Genomic DNA, 16,009 nt, shown 5'->3' on the forward strand with positions numbered 1-16,009 from the left:
AATCATGGGACAAAGATGTTTTTAATGCAGATGATGATCAGATTGCAACTGGTATGGATTCAGAAATTCATCCTGCAGATGGTGGAAATGCATGTAGTTCACTAGATACTGAAGGAGAGAGTTGTCACTTTGATCACCATGGCAAGAGTTTTTCAGATGATTTCATCAAGCAGTTTGCTACTTTTATATTAAGTATTAAAGAAAAACATCTCTTGCCTGATAGTATTCAAGAATCAATAATTTCTGAGACAACAGATCTAACTTAAACAGAAAACTTTTATAAACCCTCAATAAGAAAAGGACTTGTAGTGACTGGCCAGCCGGCTAGCCACTCCACGCTAATCCTCGTGGATTCCCAACATGCTAAGCTTCCAGGTGTGGGACCGGCCAGACTCAAAGTCAGGTCAGGTCAAGTACCTGGGAGCTGGGGAACCCACACAGTCTTGCCTCGATTCACGCGCCAGACGCCCGCGGCCGCTCGGCCGGGCATTGTTGTACAACTACAATAAACTCAAGACTGAGATCTGTGTTTGCCTCCATGTCCTTGGCGTAGAGAACACTACAGTTGGTGACCTCTAGAGTGATGCCGTGACACGCGATGGCGACCACATGCGACATGCGGGACGTTCCCGCCTTCACGCCTGACGTGGCCACATGTTTTCCTCACCTCGAAGCCGTTTGGGATGGTGTGGTGATACGCGGTCTGGTGACGGCGCCCTACCACGCAGCGTGGAAACGGGCACACGCCCCCCTCCCGTGGACTACGCAGCACTAGCGGCGGCGCAAGAAGGCAACCAGGAACTGTGGGCCCTGCGGGAAGGCGCCACGGCTCTACAGAGGCTTCGGTGTCGCACCTCCCCCTCGCAGCTGTGTCCCGCCCGACGCCGCCCGCTCGGGCACCACCTCTCGCCCCAACGCCGCCCGCTGGTGCGCCACCTCGCCGCCCGTTCCCACAGCGCGCCCGACTCGCCCCCACCCGACGCCGCCCGCTGGTGCACCGCTTCCATCACGCCCCAACGCTGCCCGCTGGTGCACCACCACCTGTCCCGGCCCGCCGGAGCTCGCTGGTGCGCCACCTCCTGTCGTAACCCCGCCGCCGCCCGCTCGGGCACCACCTCCTGTTCCGGCACGCCGCCGCCCGATGGTGCGCCACCTCGCGTACCGCCCCGACGCCGCCCGCTCAGGCACCACCTCCCACCCCAACGCTGGCCGCTGGGGCACCACCTCCCGCCCCGCCCGACGCCGCCCTCTGGTGCTCGCCCCCGCCCTCGCTGCCGGCTGCGGACCGCCCGCGCCGCCTGCTCCAGACCCCCCTCGCCGCCTGCTTCGGACTGCCCTCTCTGCCTGCTCCGGACCGCCCTCGCCACCTGCCCCGGACCGCCCTCGTCACCTGCTCCTTACCGCTCTCGCCACCTCTCTCGGCCCTATGGGTCGCCCCTCCCCGCTCACCCGTGTCCGCCTGGGCCTCCTGATGTCCAATCGCTTTCCCTGGGCATTCGTGGCGGCGGACGTGGACCAACCGATCCTCAGCAAGGATTTCCTCGCGACTGACGACCTCCTCGTGGACCCCAACCGTCAGTGCCTTCGTCGCCAGTCGTCGGACTCCTGCATCCATGACGAGCCCTTTGCCCAGCCACTCCCTTGCCTTGGAAACAACACAACGCCCCCTTTCGCCGCCCCTCCCGCCCTCACTTTTCCCTGTCCCTTCGCCTCCTCTCCAGCCACCGCCGTCATAGTACTCCTTTGTTTCTCATTTCGTGGGGAAGGGGGTTGGGTAATGTAGTGACTGCCCAGCCGGCTAGCCACTCCACGCTAATCCTCGTGGATTTCCAACATGCTAAGCTTCCCTGTGGGACCGGCCAGACTCAAAATCAGGTCAGGTCAAGCACCTGGGAGCTGGGAAACCCACGAGGCAGCAGTTAGTCTTGTCTCGAGTCTCGCGCCAGCCGCCCGCGGCCGCTCGTCCGGGCATTGTTATACAACTACAATAAACTCAAGAGTGTGGTCTGTGTTTGCCTCCGTCTCCTTGGCGTAGAGAGCACTACAGACTTATAAAACTAGGCTCTACTTCTGCAGATTCTGAAACTTTCTTTAAATTACTTAATAAAGAAACATTTTTTGGTTATAAGGTTAATGAATATGCAAAGAAAGTTTTTTTCATTTGTAAATACTCAAAAATACTTGTTGACATGCCATGATGCTCAATCCAAATATCATTATGTATCACTACATAGCGGATTTATTCATTTATTTATCTATTTTTTTCAAAACGTTGCATATAATACAAGAAGCAGAAGAATGCCGAAAATTATAAAAGAAAAAAAAAAATCAGGGCCGGATCGTAGAATCCTCGCATAAGTCAGATCAGTACACCAAGCAATAATAATAAATAATAATGTTTACCGATACTTTATTTACATCAGGCAAAATTATTGGAGCTCTTCTTATTGTTACCCCAACTATGACAGTGAAAAATTCTGCAGCATGGGATGTACATTTAGTGTTAAAGCGTATGGACTACATTAATTTTTAAGCCCTGTAGTAGAGAATCTGTCATTTTCGGCTAGTAACACTGTCTCTTCAATATAAAATTTCAAGAAAATATTTTGGCAAGAAAAAAATAATTTCTAAACATCATTATATGTTCCATATTCCATCAATGATGGAGAAGTTTGGGCCTATAAGGAATATATGGTGTATAAACTTTCAAAGAGAGCATCAGTATTTAAAAAAAAAATAGTAGGAAACACCAGAAATTAAAAAAAAAATGTCACTGGTACCAATGTACCAGTGACGTCAGAGAAAACTGGCAAAAAATCTGATGATTTTTTTTTTTTTTTTCAGCAGGAAGTGAATCTCTTTCATCTGCGAGAAACACGTTTTGGTAGTCTACCTCAAACTTTCAAGAGTGACAATTCAGGGTAAAATTGGTGCCCTCTTAAATAACGATCATATGATGCCAGCTGTTAAATCATTGCTTGTGGATGGAATCAACTACATTGTCAACTCGAGTTCTTGTTTAGTATTGGATTTCGTCAAAGAACTGCTTGTTTTTGTACTGTCAAAGTATATCCTGCAACTGGAAGGCAACTAGTATCTATGTTTCAAAATCCATCTGCCAATCAAATACAACAACGCTACACATGCTTATAAAGTAGAATGACAACTATCATCGTAAGTTGTGGTTCCCCATGATCTTACTGACTGTCGTCAGCACAGAATTTATCGAAAAAATAATACAGTGATTGCCTACGCTGCATTTTATGTAACAGAATACAGTAACAATTCAGCCACATAGTTGCATTTTCCTTCATTCATCTCATCTGTACTTTCTTAATGATTAACTTTGCATATGAACTTTTTTCTGACCTACCATATCCCTACTTATTGTTTACCCTGTTTATGCATAATCTTAGTATTATCTTTCTAATGATTTAATGCATTTATGTATTCCCATATATTTTATTGTAAAGTAAATTTATGAAGCTTGCATGGAGACGCCTGGGCAAGCCCTGGACGTACATTCTTATTGATTGTCTTATAATCATCAAATTCCTCCTAAGAGACGCCACCCTTCATTTCTTTCTCAAGGCCTATGGCGCTCTGCTTTCCCCTCACTGGAATGCGGTATTGCCCACTCAAGCTCCCCTCATTTTAACATATTCTACCTCAATTACACCTCTTCCCTTACATATATATACATGTAAAGAACTTAAATCATGATGAGAATAATACTACATAATATAAAATGGGTAACTGAGCCTTATACTAACTTATAAGTAGGAATAAAGATAATGCCTAAAAGGCAGGTACACGGAACACCGGGGACACTAAGAAAATGTGTTCCTTTCCAGGGTCAACTCGGGCAATAACATAACATTGTAATTAGAACAATGAATTTACATTTTTGCCCCATTTCATTATAGCATGGGTTACTATTGGTTTTCATGTCCGGTAAAGGCATTTGCAATATCTCAATTGTTTATCTAATTACTTTTGAAATGTTGCAAGTAAGTTAAAACAATGAAAGAAAGAATATAAAGTGTTCTAATGATTTTCAATTTTAATAAGATCATTCTTGAACTGACCAGATCTAGCAAGAAATTTCTCGTATTTAGAAGAATCTGCTTACATTTCAGAAATCTTATCAAATCTTCCAGAATATTCTACCAGACACTTTTAGAAGTTTGTAGAACATTTTCGAACATTGTCTTCAATGTAAACATTTCCAGAATGTTTACATTCTGGAAATATGTAGAAGTTTCAGAAATTTTCTAGATCTACAAGAATTTTCTAGAATGATTCATAATATTCTAAAGTACGTTCAAGAATATTCTATAAATCTGAGAGCATTCTGAAACACATTCTAGAAAGACTAAGAATATTCTAGAATACTGCTTGAGAATATAAAAGAAGGGGCTTGCACACCACCAATCAGTTCTTCTTTGGCTGCCAGAGAACACACATCACAAGAGGTGAAGTGGCATCAAGAGGCTGGAGTCATTCATCAGATGCATTTTGCTACATATGTGATCAATTAATCAAGAAAAGAATAAAGAAGTTCTCTGCGACAGCACCTGGAAAATTATGAAATTTAGCTATTTTGTGTAAAAAAAAATCATTCTAAAAGACACAAAAGCAAAGTTTGACAGGAATAATGGACATTTTCTATCGTTTTGCTATGGAAAGAGTTGGAAAATAACACTTGCTTGTCAAAGACAAAAATCGTGTTACATAGTGTTATTTATGTCAGTGCCATAGTAGCCTTTGATGTTGTGTGATGAGTTCCACCCCATGTTTGAGTCTGCTGATGTGCCCAACTAGTTATGTGCTGATTCTGAATTTGTGTTTCCTAAAATTTTCGTAATCTGTTATATATATATATATATATATATATATATATATATATATATATATATATATATATATATATATATATATATATATATATATATATATATATATATATATATATATATATATATATATATATATATATATATATATATATATATATATATATATATATATATATATATATATATATATATATATATATATATATATATATATATATATATATATATCCGAATATTTTTTTTATAATTATGAGGGGGCGTGTAATGTAAAGTAAGAGAGCGCGACATAAAATGAAGAATGATGTAAGAATTAATTTTGAAAAATAATAATAAACTAGAAGGGAGAAAGAGACGGGAGGCAAGCCAGAGACGAGATTTAGACGCGTCCTGGATATGTGGCCTTGGGCTCCCAAGATCATATCCGCACCGTCACTTAGATAAATTCCCCACATAAATTTCCTTACATCCCCTTAGCCATTCAGTCTGAGACTCACCCAGTATTTGATAGAAGAGTTACCCTTAACAATGAAGTAATCAGCATTTATCTAACCCTCCTACTTAAATCAGTAGATTTTTTTTTTTTTTTCATTTAAAGTGTTTTATTCAAGTAAAGACCGCATGGGGAGCTGTGTGTGTTGCACGCCCCTTCCTTCTACCCCCTCCCCTTAGCAGCCAAGGGAGGGGTGCGTTTTTCACCGTCACTACCCAGCGCATGGAAGGAGTAGACGTACTGATGTTTCCGTTGGTGCTCCACTACTCTTGTGGTCTATTGATCACCTCTGTTTTGAGTTGATGATTGTTACTTGCCCAGTCGATGAGGATGCTTGGAGTATTGGTAGCGTGGAGGACCGGAGTGAAGCGGTGATTCTGGTAGCTTTGAGATCATGGTTGATATAGTGATATGTGCAAATGAAACACACGATGAATAAAACACACGATGACAAGAGTTCTTGATTTGACAGATGACTGATTGTACACACTGGACTCGAAACGAAATTGTAACGTGACGGTTGATTGCTCTCTCTCTCTCTCTCTCTCTCTCTCTCTCTCTCTCTCTCTCTCTCTCTCTCTCTCTCTCTCTCTCTGAAGTGATATGGATGATGACTGAGCAGCGTCTCTCAAGCTGACTGTGAGTGAGCGGAACTGGGTGAGAGACTCAGACTGCTTGTGACTGGATGACTGACTGACTCCGACTCTTACTGGGACTGAACTGGAACTGAGAGCTTAATAATTATCCCTAAGGACTGGAAGTGGGTGTGAAATTCCCTTCAGAGGTCGAGAAAGGGGACCGAACACAGATGTTATCCCTAAGTACTGGAAGTGGGTGTGAAATTCCCTTGAGAGGTGGAGAAATAACTGGCTGGCCATGGTGCACATGGGATGAATATATGAAATAGTGAATATACATATGTATAATAATAGTAATTGTTGAGACTGATACACGGAGACGTGCTCTAATATATTATGGAGACTAGGGTAGGATAATAGCTGGGTCAGTTGTCTTAAGGGGATAAGTGAGTCATTACCGGCCTTACGACCCGGTCTGCTGATATAGAATTAGAATCTCCACAGTAGTCTGCCAGTAAAGGTAGTTGTGAATACCACGCACTATACACGGGGAAGTGACTCCTCGGCAGTGTATGCGTCCAGGCTGAGCTCTTGATCAGTGAGCGGTGACCGACTGTCCTGTGTGTTTGTGGGCACTCTTTCATAGTAGTTTTTTGTGTCTCTTATTAGTGACCCTGTTTTATCTTAAATGCTACTGCAGGCTGATTCAGTTCAACCGCAGAGAACCAAAGTAATTAGCTGCGTAATGAACTTTACTCCCTCTTTAGGTCCTGACAAGGCCTGCCTTCCAGGAGGCAGTGAACAATACTACTCGGCATGAGTCTATAACACTCTGTTGGGCAGTGAGAGGACAGTGCATAAGTCCAGCAGAGTATTATACCTCAACCATATACATGTTATTGTGCGTTAACTGTTTTTCCTAGACGTGGTTGCGGATTTTTCGGCAGCTCTAGGTGTTAAGTATTGTTTCCACAGCTGTAGGTGTTAAGTGTTGTTTGAGTATTTCCCTTGTCTGTGGGTAGGTAAGACAGACTAGCGTCCTCAAATTACTGCAACCTGGAGTTACGACTGTTGTGAAAAGAGTACAGGAGTCACAAGGGACCCTGTACACCAGTATTTGAGCCCTTCACTGAGTCCAATGCAGAAGGTGGTTCTGGGAAGCTATGGTCTAATCATTTTGAACTGAGCGTTTGAGCGTTGTCATTTCCGGCTATTCCCCGACCCGTAGCGCTGCCAAACCTTGTACTGGGCCAATTATCGTATTAGAGCGTATGTGTCACTGATAACCTCGCTTCCCACACACCAAACTCTCTCTCTCTCTCTCTCTCTCTCTCTCTCTCTCTCTCTCTCTCTCTCTCTCTCTCTCTCTCTCTGCATATATAATCTACAATTCATGCAAATTTATTTATATCAGAGATCTATACTTATCCATGAATCATTAGAATTTGAGAAAAATCTCCTGCCTATCAGTCAGTCAAGCTGCTCTCTCTCTCTCTCTCTCTCTCTCTCTCTCTCTCTCTCTCTCTCTCTCTCTCTCTCTCCATTGTGAATTTCGTTTAAATGTGATAGGTTTCCTTTTAGATATGATATTTCCCTTAAACTATGATGTTATATTCCAATTTCTTAGTTATGACTTTTTTCCACACCACCATCGAGGTAAAAAGGTAAAAGTCAAGGCGCGTTTTTTTCTTTTTTTAGAGGTTTTCCCTGGAGGCCTAATCCTCTCTCTGATCATTAATCAGATGGCTCTTCGTCTGAACTTTCAGCAATGTCACTGATCAGAAAATCCACGAAGTGATCCACCGCTATGTCTTGTCGCCCATCTTCCTCTTGAAGGTGTTCAGCATGGGCAACAGCTTGTATCCAGTTGTTTGGCGTGATGTGACACAGAGCTTCCTTCATTAGATGTTTCTAGTCAGCCATTTTAAAATTATTTTCCTTGGTGATGTAAGACTTGACTTGAGCCCATATGAGCTCAGTGTGGTTGTATTAATAGTGGTATGGTGGTAACCTCACAACCCTATGCCCTGCCTAATCTGCAATACTATATCAATGCTATATTTTTTGCCGACTGCAAATTTCTTGGTAAGCTCGTACAGCTCTGCCTTCAGTAGTTCATCACTGAGTTGGACATTTTTTCTTTCAAAGCACTCCATCAGTTCCACTTTTCTCCACGATGAGTTTGGTACTTTGTCTTGTAGCACGAAGTAGTAGAGAACTTTGGGAGTAGGAAGTTTGGTGCGATATTGGGAAGCAGCTCCTTCCTGAACCACTCTTCAAACATCGTGGAATTCATTTGTTTGTGGTAATCCTCGTCGTTTCTTGCCTGGAGGATCAGTTCTGCATTACTGATGAAACCATCTCATGTTCCTGCATGGAGGATTATGAGAATCGGCCATTAACGTTAATGGCCTGCTCACTAACTAATTCTCTTGCCCATTAACGTTAATGGCCGATTATCGCTATTAAGTACAATATATATATATATATATATATATATATATATATATATATATATATATATATATATATATATATATATATATATATATATATATATATATATATATATATATATATATATATATATATATTAAGTGTATATATGGGCAGGAGATTCCCTCTAAGGCATACTTCATTGAATGTGACAACCAATTCGGCGTTAATGATTTTCTTTAAGGTATTTTCTCTACACCTAAAAAGTGTTTTAAAGTGTAATGGCTGCGCCATAGCTGGCCATGTGTGCTAGATCCGGATTTCGGGTCTCTTGACCCTTCCTCAGTAGCTTGTAGGTTGGTATTTCCTCTTCTGTGTCTGCAGTAGAAATGACTCTGCGCGTTTTCTTCGAAGTTTATAGAAAAGATGGGTGAAGAAGAAGAGTCAGTACAGAAGAAGAATAAAAGCTAGAAAATACTGAAAGACAGTAGAAGAGAAAAGATGGTGGGCTAACCACCTTGCTATTTTTGTGTGATGTTTTGTAATATGAGTAGGGTCCCTTCCCTATCAACAAGATTGCTCTTTTTTATTTTTGTGTCCTAGTTCCGTTTCCCTGCCTTGTGTTTTACATATTAAATATGTATGTGAGTTAAAGTTAATATTTTTAATCCATGGAGACTACATATTTATAAGGTAAGTATATCATACTTATTTATTTTTTATATATTTATCTTATTTTATTTATTTATTTATTTATTTTTTTTTTGGCAGAACCACAGCTACTCTACAGCAAGATGTCCTTGGACAAAACACAACATAGTTCCCTACCGACGAGACTGCCAGCAGTACGAATGATCAACTTATTTACATTGTAAGGTAAGTAATTTATGAATGTGCAATATATGTGTTAGTATAGTGTGTAGGTGTACTGTGTGTAGGCTTCATGTGATGGCACAGGCCGGGCTGGGTCTCCCTGTTGCACCGTAGGTGGAGTCAGGCGGAGATTCCACCTCTATTCCCCTCGCTAACACCACGCAACTCTTCACCCCCCAAGATGTGGTCCCCGGATGCCAGCGACTCAGGACGAGGTGCAACTCCCTCACTCAGCTTTGCTAGCTGGAGGCCTGTAAGCCCTTCCAGTGGCCGGAACCCCTCGACGGTGGACTTTTGGGTGGAGCTGGCGCTTAGCCCTGTCACACCAGCCCACCGCCGATTCAGGGCGCGGAGTGGGTAGAGAGGAGCTCAGCCGCGTTTCCCGTGTGAAGCAAGTGTAGGTGTTTGTTGTGTAGTGTGTTGGTGCAACACAATGTTCTTTCCCTTTCAGATGCCCTGTGCATGGTGTGTTTTGGTGTACGGACATCCTCAGGTAAGTTGGCACAGGAAGTATGAAGGTAAGTTAATCAAGGTAAGTATGTATTGTCGGTTGGACTGTTAGTAAATTGGTGTGGGTGTAGTGTTACATGCTTGCAGGCTGCTTGGGTAGTCACGGTGGTACTTGTCTATTTGGTTTAGTTTGTCTTTAAGGGCTTGGTAGGTTGGTGTTTCTAGTTCTTCTATTCTGTTCCATATTGTCTTGGCTCTGTAGTGTAGTCGTATGTTTAGAGGTGTTGTTTTAGTGTGTGTGTGTATTTGTCCTGTTATCATAGTGTACGGGTGTTTCTGGTTGGTGGCGAATCTCAGTGCTTTGTTTTATACTTTTTGTAGTTTGTTATCTGGCGTTTACTCATAGTGTGCGTTGGGATCGGTGGATAGTCAAGTATAGGGAGGATTAGTGTTTTAACTAAGTATATTTTGATTTTTTTCTGGCAAATTATACAGTTTATATAGTTTCTGTAGTGCTACATCTGCTATATTCTTTCGTTCCTGAATATGTCTGTAATAACCAGTGGTGGTAATGGCTAGACCTAGACATTTGCCATTATTTTTAAATTATATTTCTTCGTCGTTGATGTTTAGGGGAAAGGTTTTCTTGGCTCCGAGATGGAGAGGCGTGAATTTATTCACGTTAATTTTAATTTTCCATTTTCATTCATAGTTATTAATTACTCTGATTGCTCTCTCTGTTTTTATGTTTAACATATTTTTTGAGCTACATGGGTATCCGACTATTTGGGTTATGTCATCAGCGAAGCTAATGTTTAAATTTTGGTTAGGGTACTGTATGTCATTAGTGTAGATTGTGAAAAGGGTTGGAGGAAGAACACTTCCTTGTGGTACACCACAATTGCGATTAAAAGTTGGTCCGACATAATTATCTATTTTGATGGAGGCTGTGCGGTTTGTTAAGAAATCACATAAAAAAAATTCTGTAGTTAGTGGTAGGTGTAATTGAAGTATTTTGTGCTTTAGGCCGTGGTGCCAAACCTGGTCAAAAGCTTTAGATATATCCCTTAAGACAACTTGGCATTGTCCTTTGTCGGATTTATATTGTGCTATTTGTTCGGTGATGAGTGCCAGTGCGTGTGTGGTACCCCTATTGCTACGGAATCCAAACTGATTGCTGTTGTACATATTGTTGTTTTCGAGGTGAGTTTTTAATCTGGTGTTGATTATTCGTTCGAGTATTTTTCCTGGAACTTCTAGTAGTGAGATAGGTCTATAATTTTGAGGATGGTGTGGGGATTTGATTGGTTTAGGAATGAGTCTTATGAAGGCATTTTTCCATCTGTGTGGAAAATATCCGGCTGATATGGAACTGTTATAGATGTCAGTAGGTCTCCCTATTGATGTGTCTGGTAGTTGAGAGAGAATAGTTTTGTTGATCCCGCATTCACCAGGACTGGTTTTCTTTAATTTGCTAATTAAATTTTTAACTTCTTCTGCAGTTATTTCCGTGTCTGTAGTGTGGGTGTTAAGTCTGGACATGTCTGCGTTATCGTACGGGACGGTTCTTTGTATATTATTTTGTATATGTTGTAGTACTGCGTCTGTGCTATTGTCGCCTTCATCATCTTCACCATTGAAAATATCTTGCCAGTATTCCCTGTGAACTCTCTCTTTTTCTTCGATGGTGTATACTTTTATGTTGTTTTTGTTTTTTATGTAGTGTGGTTCTTGTTCTCTTTTGCCTGTTATTATTATTTTTTTTTTTTTCCAGAATGCAATGGGGTCTGTGTATGTGTTGGAGACGTCTTGGATAAGTTTATGCCAGTGTTCTTGGTTTTCTGGGATGAGTGCTTCTTGGAGAATTGTTTGTATGTGTTTGTGGTATCTGCAACTATCTATGTTATAAGTGTTATAAGAGTGTTATAAGTAGTTTTGTGGTGTTTTTGTGCTTGGGTGAAGGTAGATTTTCATATCTTGTTGTAGGGATAGACTGCTGAACTGCGTATTCGAACGCCTAGTGCCAGTTGTCAGCTGCAGTGTCAGTTGATTCCAGAGTTCCGTTATCTAAGTTGTTTCTGTGTAGAGTGTTGTATTTTAAATTTTTCCCAGTCTGCTTTTGGGCAGTTTGGTCTAGGAGGTGCTGGAATTAGAATGGGTGTGGTGGATATTGGAAATATGATTGGTATATGGTCGCTGGTGGTAAGGGGTCCTGGTATTGCTCGAGTGTTGTGGTGTGTTCGGTAGTTTGTTAGTATAATGTCTGGTGTTGTCCCTCTGCTTTGTGTGTAGAATGTTGGGAATTCCGGACCTATGTGTTGTAATAATCTGTTTTGTATTAAAGTGATAATATGTCTTCCTTTCGTGTTACAATGTTTGTAGCCTAAATTGGGGTGATTAGCGTTCAGGTCGGCGATCATATAGACTGGGCAGTTACGTCTGAAGGGATTGGTGAAATCTGGGATTGGTGTATAATTCCTTACCGGTGGTTGGTACACGGTTGATATTATAATTTTGCCAGTTGTAGTAGTGATTTCTACAGCAAGTAAGTCTGAGATAAAATTATCCATGAGTTTATATTCTAGGTTCTTTTTAATTACAATTGCTGTGCCGTCTGCAGGGTTATTTAGATTGTTTTTCTTGTGTATATTATAGCCTGGGATTTTCATTGTATTGTTGTCTGTTAAGCAGTGACTGTTGATTAGTACTATGTCTGGGTCAATGATTCTGTAGGTGTTTGAAAGTGAAATTCTTCTGTTGTTCCATTGTTGTACGTTATGTTGAATTATTTTTAAACCGTTCGGGGCCATGTTGCGTGTGTTCCTTGTAGTGTGTGTTAACAATTACTTCGAGTATTTTCTTTTTCTTTTTGATGTGTCTTTAGGTGGTGGTGTTTCTTTCGGCTATAAGCCCAGATCTTATTTTTCTAAACACAGTATCGTCAACTATGTTCCAGCATGATCTGTCTATTGTAATTCCATTGGTTTCAGTCATGTTCAGTAGTTCAGTGTCTTCTATTGTATAGTCTGTGTATATGTATTTGAATTTGTTTTCATTCAGACTTGTGACCAGCATTCAAGATGACAAATGGTCGGGCCAACCTACACTTACAGGGGTATATATTTTTAGCTGTATGTCTTTACTATTTATTTTTGCATTACGACTTCTTTGGTGAATAGTAGTTTCCTCTGATTCATGTTGAAATTGTGCACTGGAAATCGGTTGCTGCCTGCTACCACTACCCATCACATCACATCAAAGCTCCTCCCTTCCTCTTCCCAACGGCTGCCGCAGACACAAGGGTAAGTTCACTTAAGCATCACTTAAGCCACGGCCCGTCAAGAGCCGCAGCAGCCCTGCGCTGACGACAGCCCGGACCTCGAGGCGCGTACAGTCGGAGCAGTGTGGTTGAACTCTGACTTTGTCTTGCTCCTGCTTTGTATTCTCAGTACCATAATTTTTTTTTTTCTTCCTGAGCCTGCTTCTTTGTCTCATCATCATTCATATTTTCCTCTTCTTGGGTCATAATCTTGATGAGTTTTCTTGAGTCTGGTGCTTCTGGGATTTTTATATTAGGGATGTTATTTGCAGTGAAGGTTGAATTCAGTACTGTCTCGTAGCATCCGGGTTCTGTTAAATTCATTATATGCACATGTATCATACATGAATATATCTTGAGATGAAGATCCTTGTTTATGGTTGCAGGAGGAGATGCTGTGGTGTTCCAAGTTGTTGTTTGTGTGTTGGTTGCCTTCGCGTATGTATTGTTTTTCTCTTTTTCTCTAAGTTGTTTTATGATCTCTTTCCTTTTGGGGCATTTCATGGACATGGTTCTGTGATCCCTCTCGCAGCTAATACACCTTTTCACTGAACTTTTACAGTCCCGCCATGTGTGTGTTGTCTCGGTGCATTCAGAGCAATTTTTATTTATTTATTTATTTTTTTGCTTGGGGCAGGAATTGGTGTTATGATCCTCTATAGCATAACATTTAAAGCAAGTTCGGATGCTGTAAAATTTCTCTTGTTGGATTTGGTGTTTTGGAATGCATGTGGAAAAGACTGATGCCGTGATCTCTTGCTTTTATTGCTGTTGTGGCTTCTCCAAATGTAATTTTCATTGTTTTGGAATTTGGGAATTTGAATACGTTGTGTATCAAATTAATCCAGGAATTTTGCTGCTGAAGTTCTTGTGTGATGTCCTCCTCTGTATTTCTGAAGATGTGTGGGTCCACATTGAAGACAATTATTGATCTCTTTGCCTTCAGTTCAGGGAGGATTTGTGGGATGAAACCATGCTCTTCTAACTCTGAACATGTCTGCAGTTGGAATATCTGATCGAGGTTTTCATCCGTGGAGGTTATCACTGCGAAGCCATCACTCAGAGGGATGAGTTGTTGGAGAGAATACCCAGTAGACAGGACTGCTTCCTCGGATCTTTGGATTCATTTGCTATTATTTTAACTCTAATGTGTAGAGTGTCAATGTAAGTGTTGGGTCCAGAGCAGCCCCGGACTGGACAGCCCCAAGCACAGGTCGACCGCTAATCAATCTCCTATGCTCGAGGACACCAAACCGAAAGACCGGTCTGGCACTCCCGTGAGCTAACAGCGAGACTGCTCCGAGGAGCAGAGCCACAGCTACCTAGGGAAGAACTGCCTACAGCTTCCCCTCCCACGGCCCCCACCTGCTAAGAGGCGTCGAAGGGCAGGGGGAAGCTGCCTCCAAGGAGACTTCCTAACTCCCTATTGCCCCAGACCAACCGCTTCCTACAATCACCCCTCTAGAGGGGCCCCCCTGAACCAAGCCCAGGGGGTTCACCTTCGTACCACGGCTGGTACAGCTAGTGGGCGTGAGAATGTGGAAGAAAGAAAAGGATAGAATTAGAGAAGCCCTGCGAATACCCAGTGAGTGGAGACTGATACTAAGAGACCTTAGCTCAGAGGGCGGCTCCCGCGAACGCCGTACGGGTCCCTGGTACTATCTCCCAACCCTGGGCAACAGGAAATTGTCTATACAGGGCAGGCCCCTAGTTTGAGTTCCGGAGGAACAACTGAGACTCACTGCTCAAGGGCGAGCTCTGCGCCAAAAGGAGAGCCCCGGTACACAAGCGCAGGGCAGTAGCAGCAAAAAGGCTCCGCGATGGTGACACCTCTCAGGAACAGAGTCCAAACATTCCTCCTCACGCTAAGTCCACAAATCGACTTAGTTTATGGCCAACAGGTGTCAAGTGGCGTTCAGACACAAGTCCAGAGACTCGTTCTGAGACTAAATCCACAAGAGTCCGACGAGTCAGGGCGCGGGGCAAAGGTGAGGAACTAGGTTTGTGTGAAGTCCATCGCCTTCTCACTAAACTTTATTATTAATATTTACTTTCTTTTTCAGATCTTGTGAATATAGACATATGATTATAGACATATGATGCACAGTCTTCCCCCGCCTCTCCCCGCTGCCAGATGTCTTGCCGACAGAGCTGTTGGTCACCACCCATTGCCGGGGGCAGGAGCTGCCCATAGGAAGCCACCCTGCTTCACACACCGCGTAAGACAACATCCCCGCCCTACAACTCAGGGCGCGGAGCAGAGGCAGAGGGATCCCGAGTTCTTCAGGTCAATTATTCTCGCAATTGGTCTTTGTATATACATGTATTAATATTGTTTTGTTTTTTTTTCTTTTCAGGAGTAAAGGAGTGTGGAGGAAGTCGGTTTTATCATTTTGGTTTTACAACCGCCTCAGGTGACTGTGGTAAGTGTTATTTGTATATCGGTTCAGGTACAGTATTATATAAATTTAGGCTACTAGGAAAATTACGGTTGTATCGAGTAATATTTTCTCTGTTTTCCTTCAGTTTAATCATGGCATGGTGCTCAAGGTCTTCTAATCTATCCCATATTTTCTTAGCTCTTTCATGCAGCCTGATGTTTATGGGTGGTGTATTTGTAATTTCATGTATTTGAATATTGTTCAGTATGTATGGATATCTTTGATTCATCGCAAATCTTAGGGCTTTATTTTGAACTTTCTGTAACTTACTTATCTGTGTTTTGCTGAAAGAATGGGCGGGTATTGGAGGATAATCTAGAATCGGGAGCACTAGTGCTTTCACTAGGTGAATTTGAATTTTGTTTGGCATTTCTTGTAGTCTATAGAGTTTCTTTAGAGCTGCAAGTGGTTTATTTTTCCTGTCCTGTGTGTGCTTGTAATACCCGTTTCTTGTTATATGTAGTCCTAAACATTTACCCTCAGGTTGGAATTCTATTAGGTCTTCATCTATATTTAGTGGCTTAGTTCCTCTGGCACCCAGGTGTAGTGGTGTGAATTTCATG

At 42.2% G+C, this 16,009-nt stretch overlaps 1 protein-coding gene and 1 long non-coding RNA gene across 2 annotated transcripts; both read left to right on the forward strand.

The window, feature by feature from the left end:
* Positions 1-598: 598 nt before the first annotated feature.
* Positions 599-9,846, forward strand: LOC135092949 (proline-rich protein 36-like). The gene is made up of 5 exons (XM_063991771.1): positions 599-729; positions 868-1,735; positions 9,418-9,593; positions 9,688-9,729; positions 9,834-9,846. The coding sequence occupies exons 1-5, from the start codon at positions 599-601 to the stop codon at positions 9,844-9,846; spliced, it is 1,230 nt and encodes a 409-aa protein (XP_063847841.1).
* A 2,524-nt stretch (positions 9,847-12,370) lies between these two features.
* Positions 12,371-15,494, forward strand: LOC135092864 (uncharacterized). The gene is made up of 2 exons (XR_010263097.1): positions 12,371-14,993; positions 15,069-15,494. It is a non-coding gene; the product is annotated as an uncharacterized LOC135092864 (long non-coding RNA).
* Positions 15,495-16,009: the final 515 nt, after the last annotated feature.

This window comes from Scylla paramamosain, chromosome 41 (assembly GCF_035594125.1).
Source record: "Scylla paramamosain isolate STU-SP2022 chromosome 41, ASM3559412v1, whole genome shotgun sequence".
Classification (NCBI taxonomy): Eukaryota; Metazoa; Arthropoda; class Malacostraca; order Decapoda; family Portunidae; genus Scylla; species Scylla paramamosain.

What these genes read in the sequence shown, in the direction of transcription:
- LOC135092949 (XM_063991771.1), top strand. Translation starts at nt 599, where the DNA reads ATGGCGACCACATGCGACATGCGGGACGTTCCCGCCTTCACGCCTGAC. An exon ending in ACGGCGCCCTACCACGCAGC is followed by an intron (nt 730 to 867) that starts GTGGAAACGGGC and finishes TCCCCCTCGCAG; the next exon opens with CTGTGTCCCGCCCGACGCCG. An exon ending in CGATTCAGGGCGCGGAGTGG is followed by an intron (nt 9,594 to 9,687) that starts GTAGAGAGGAGC and finishes TTTCCCTTTCAG; the next exon opens with ATGCCCTGTGCATGGTGTGT.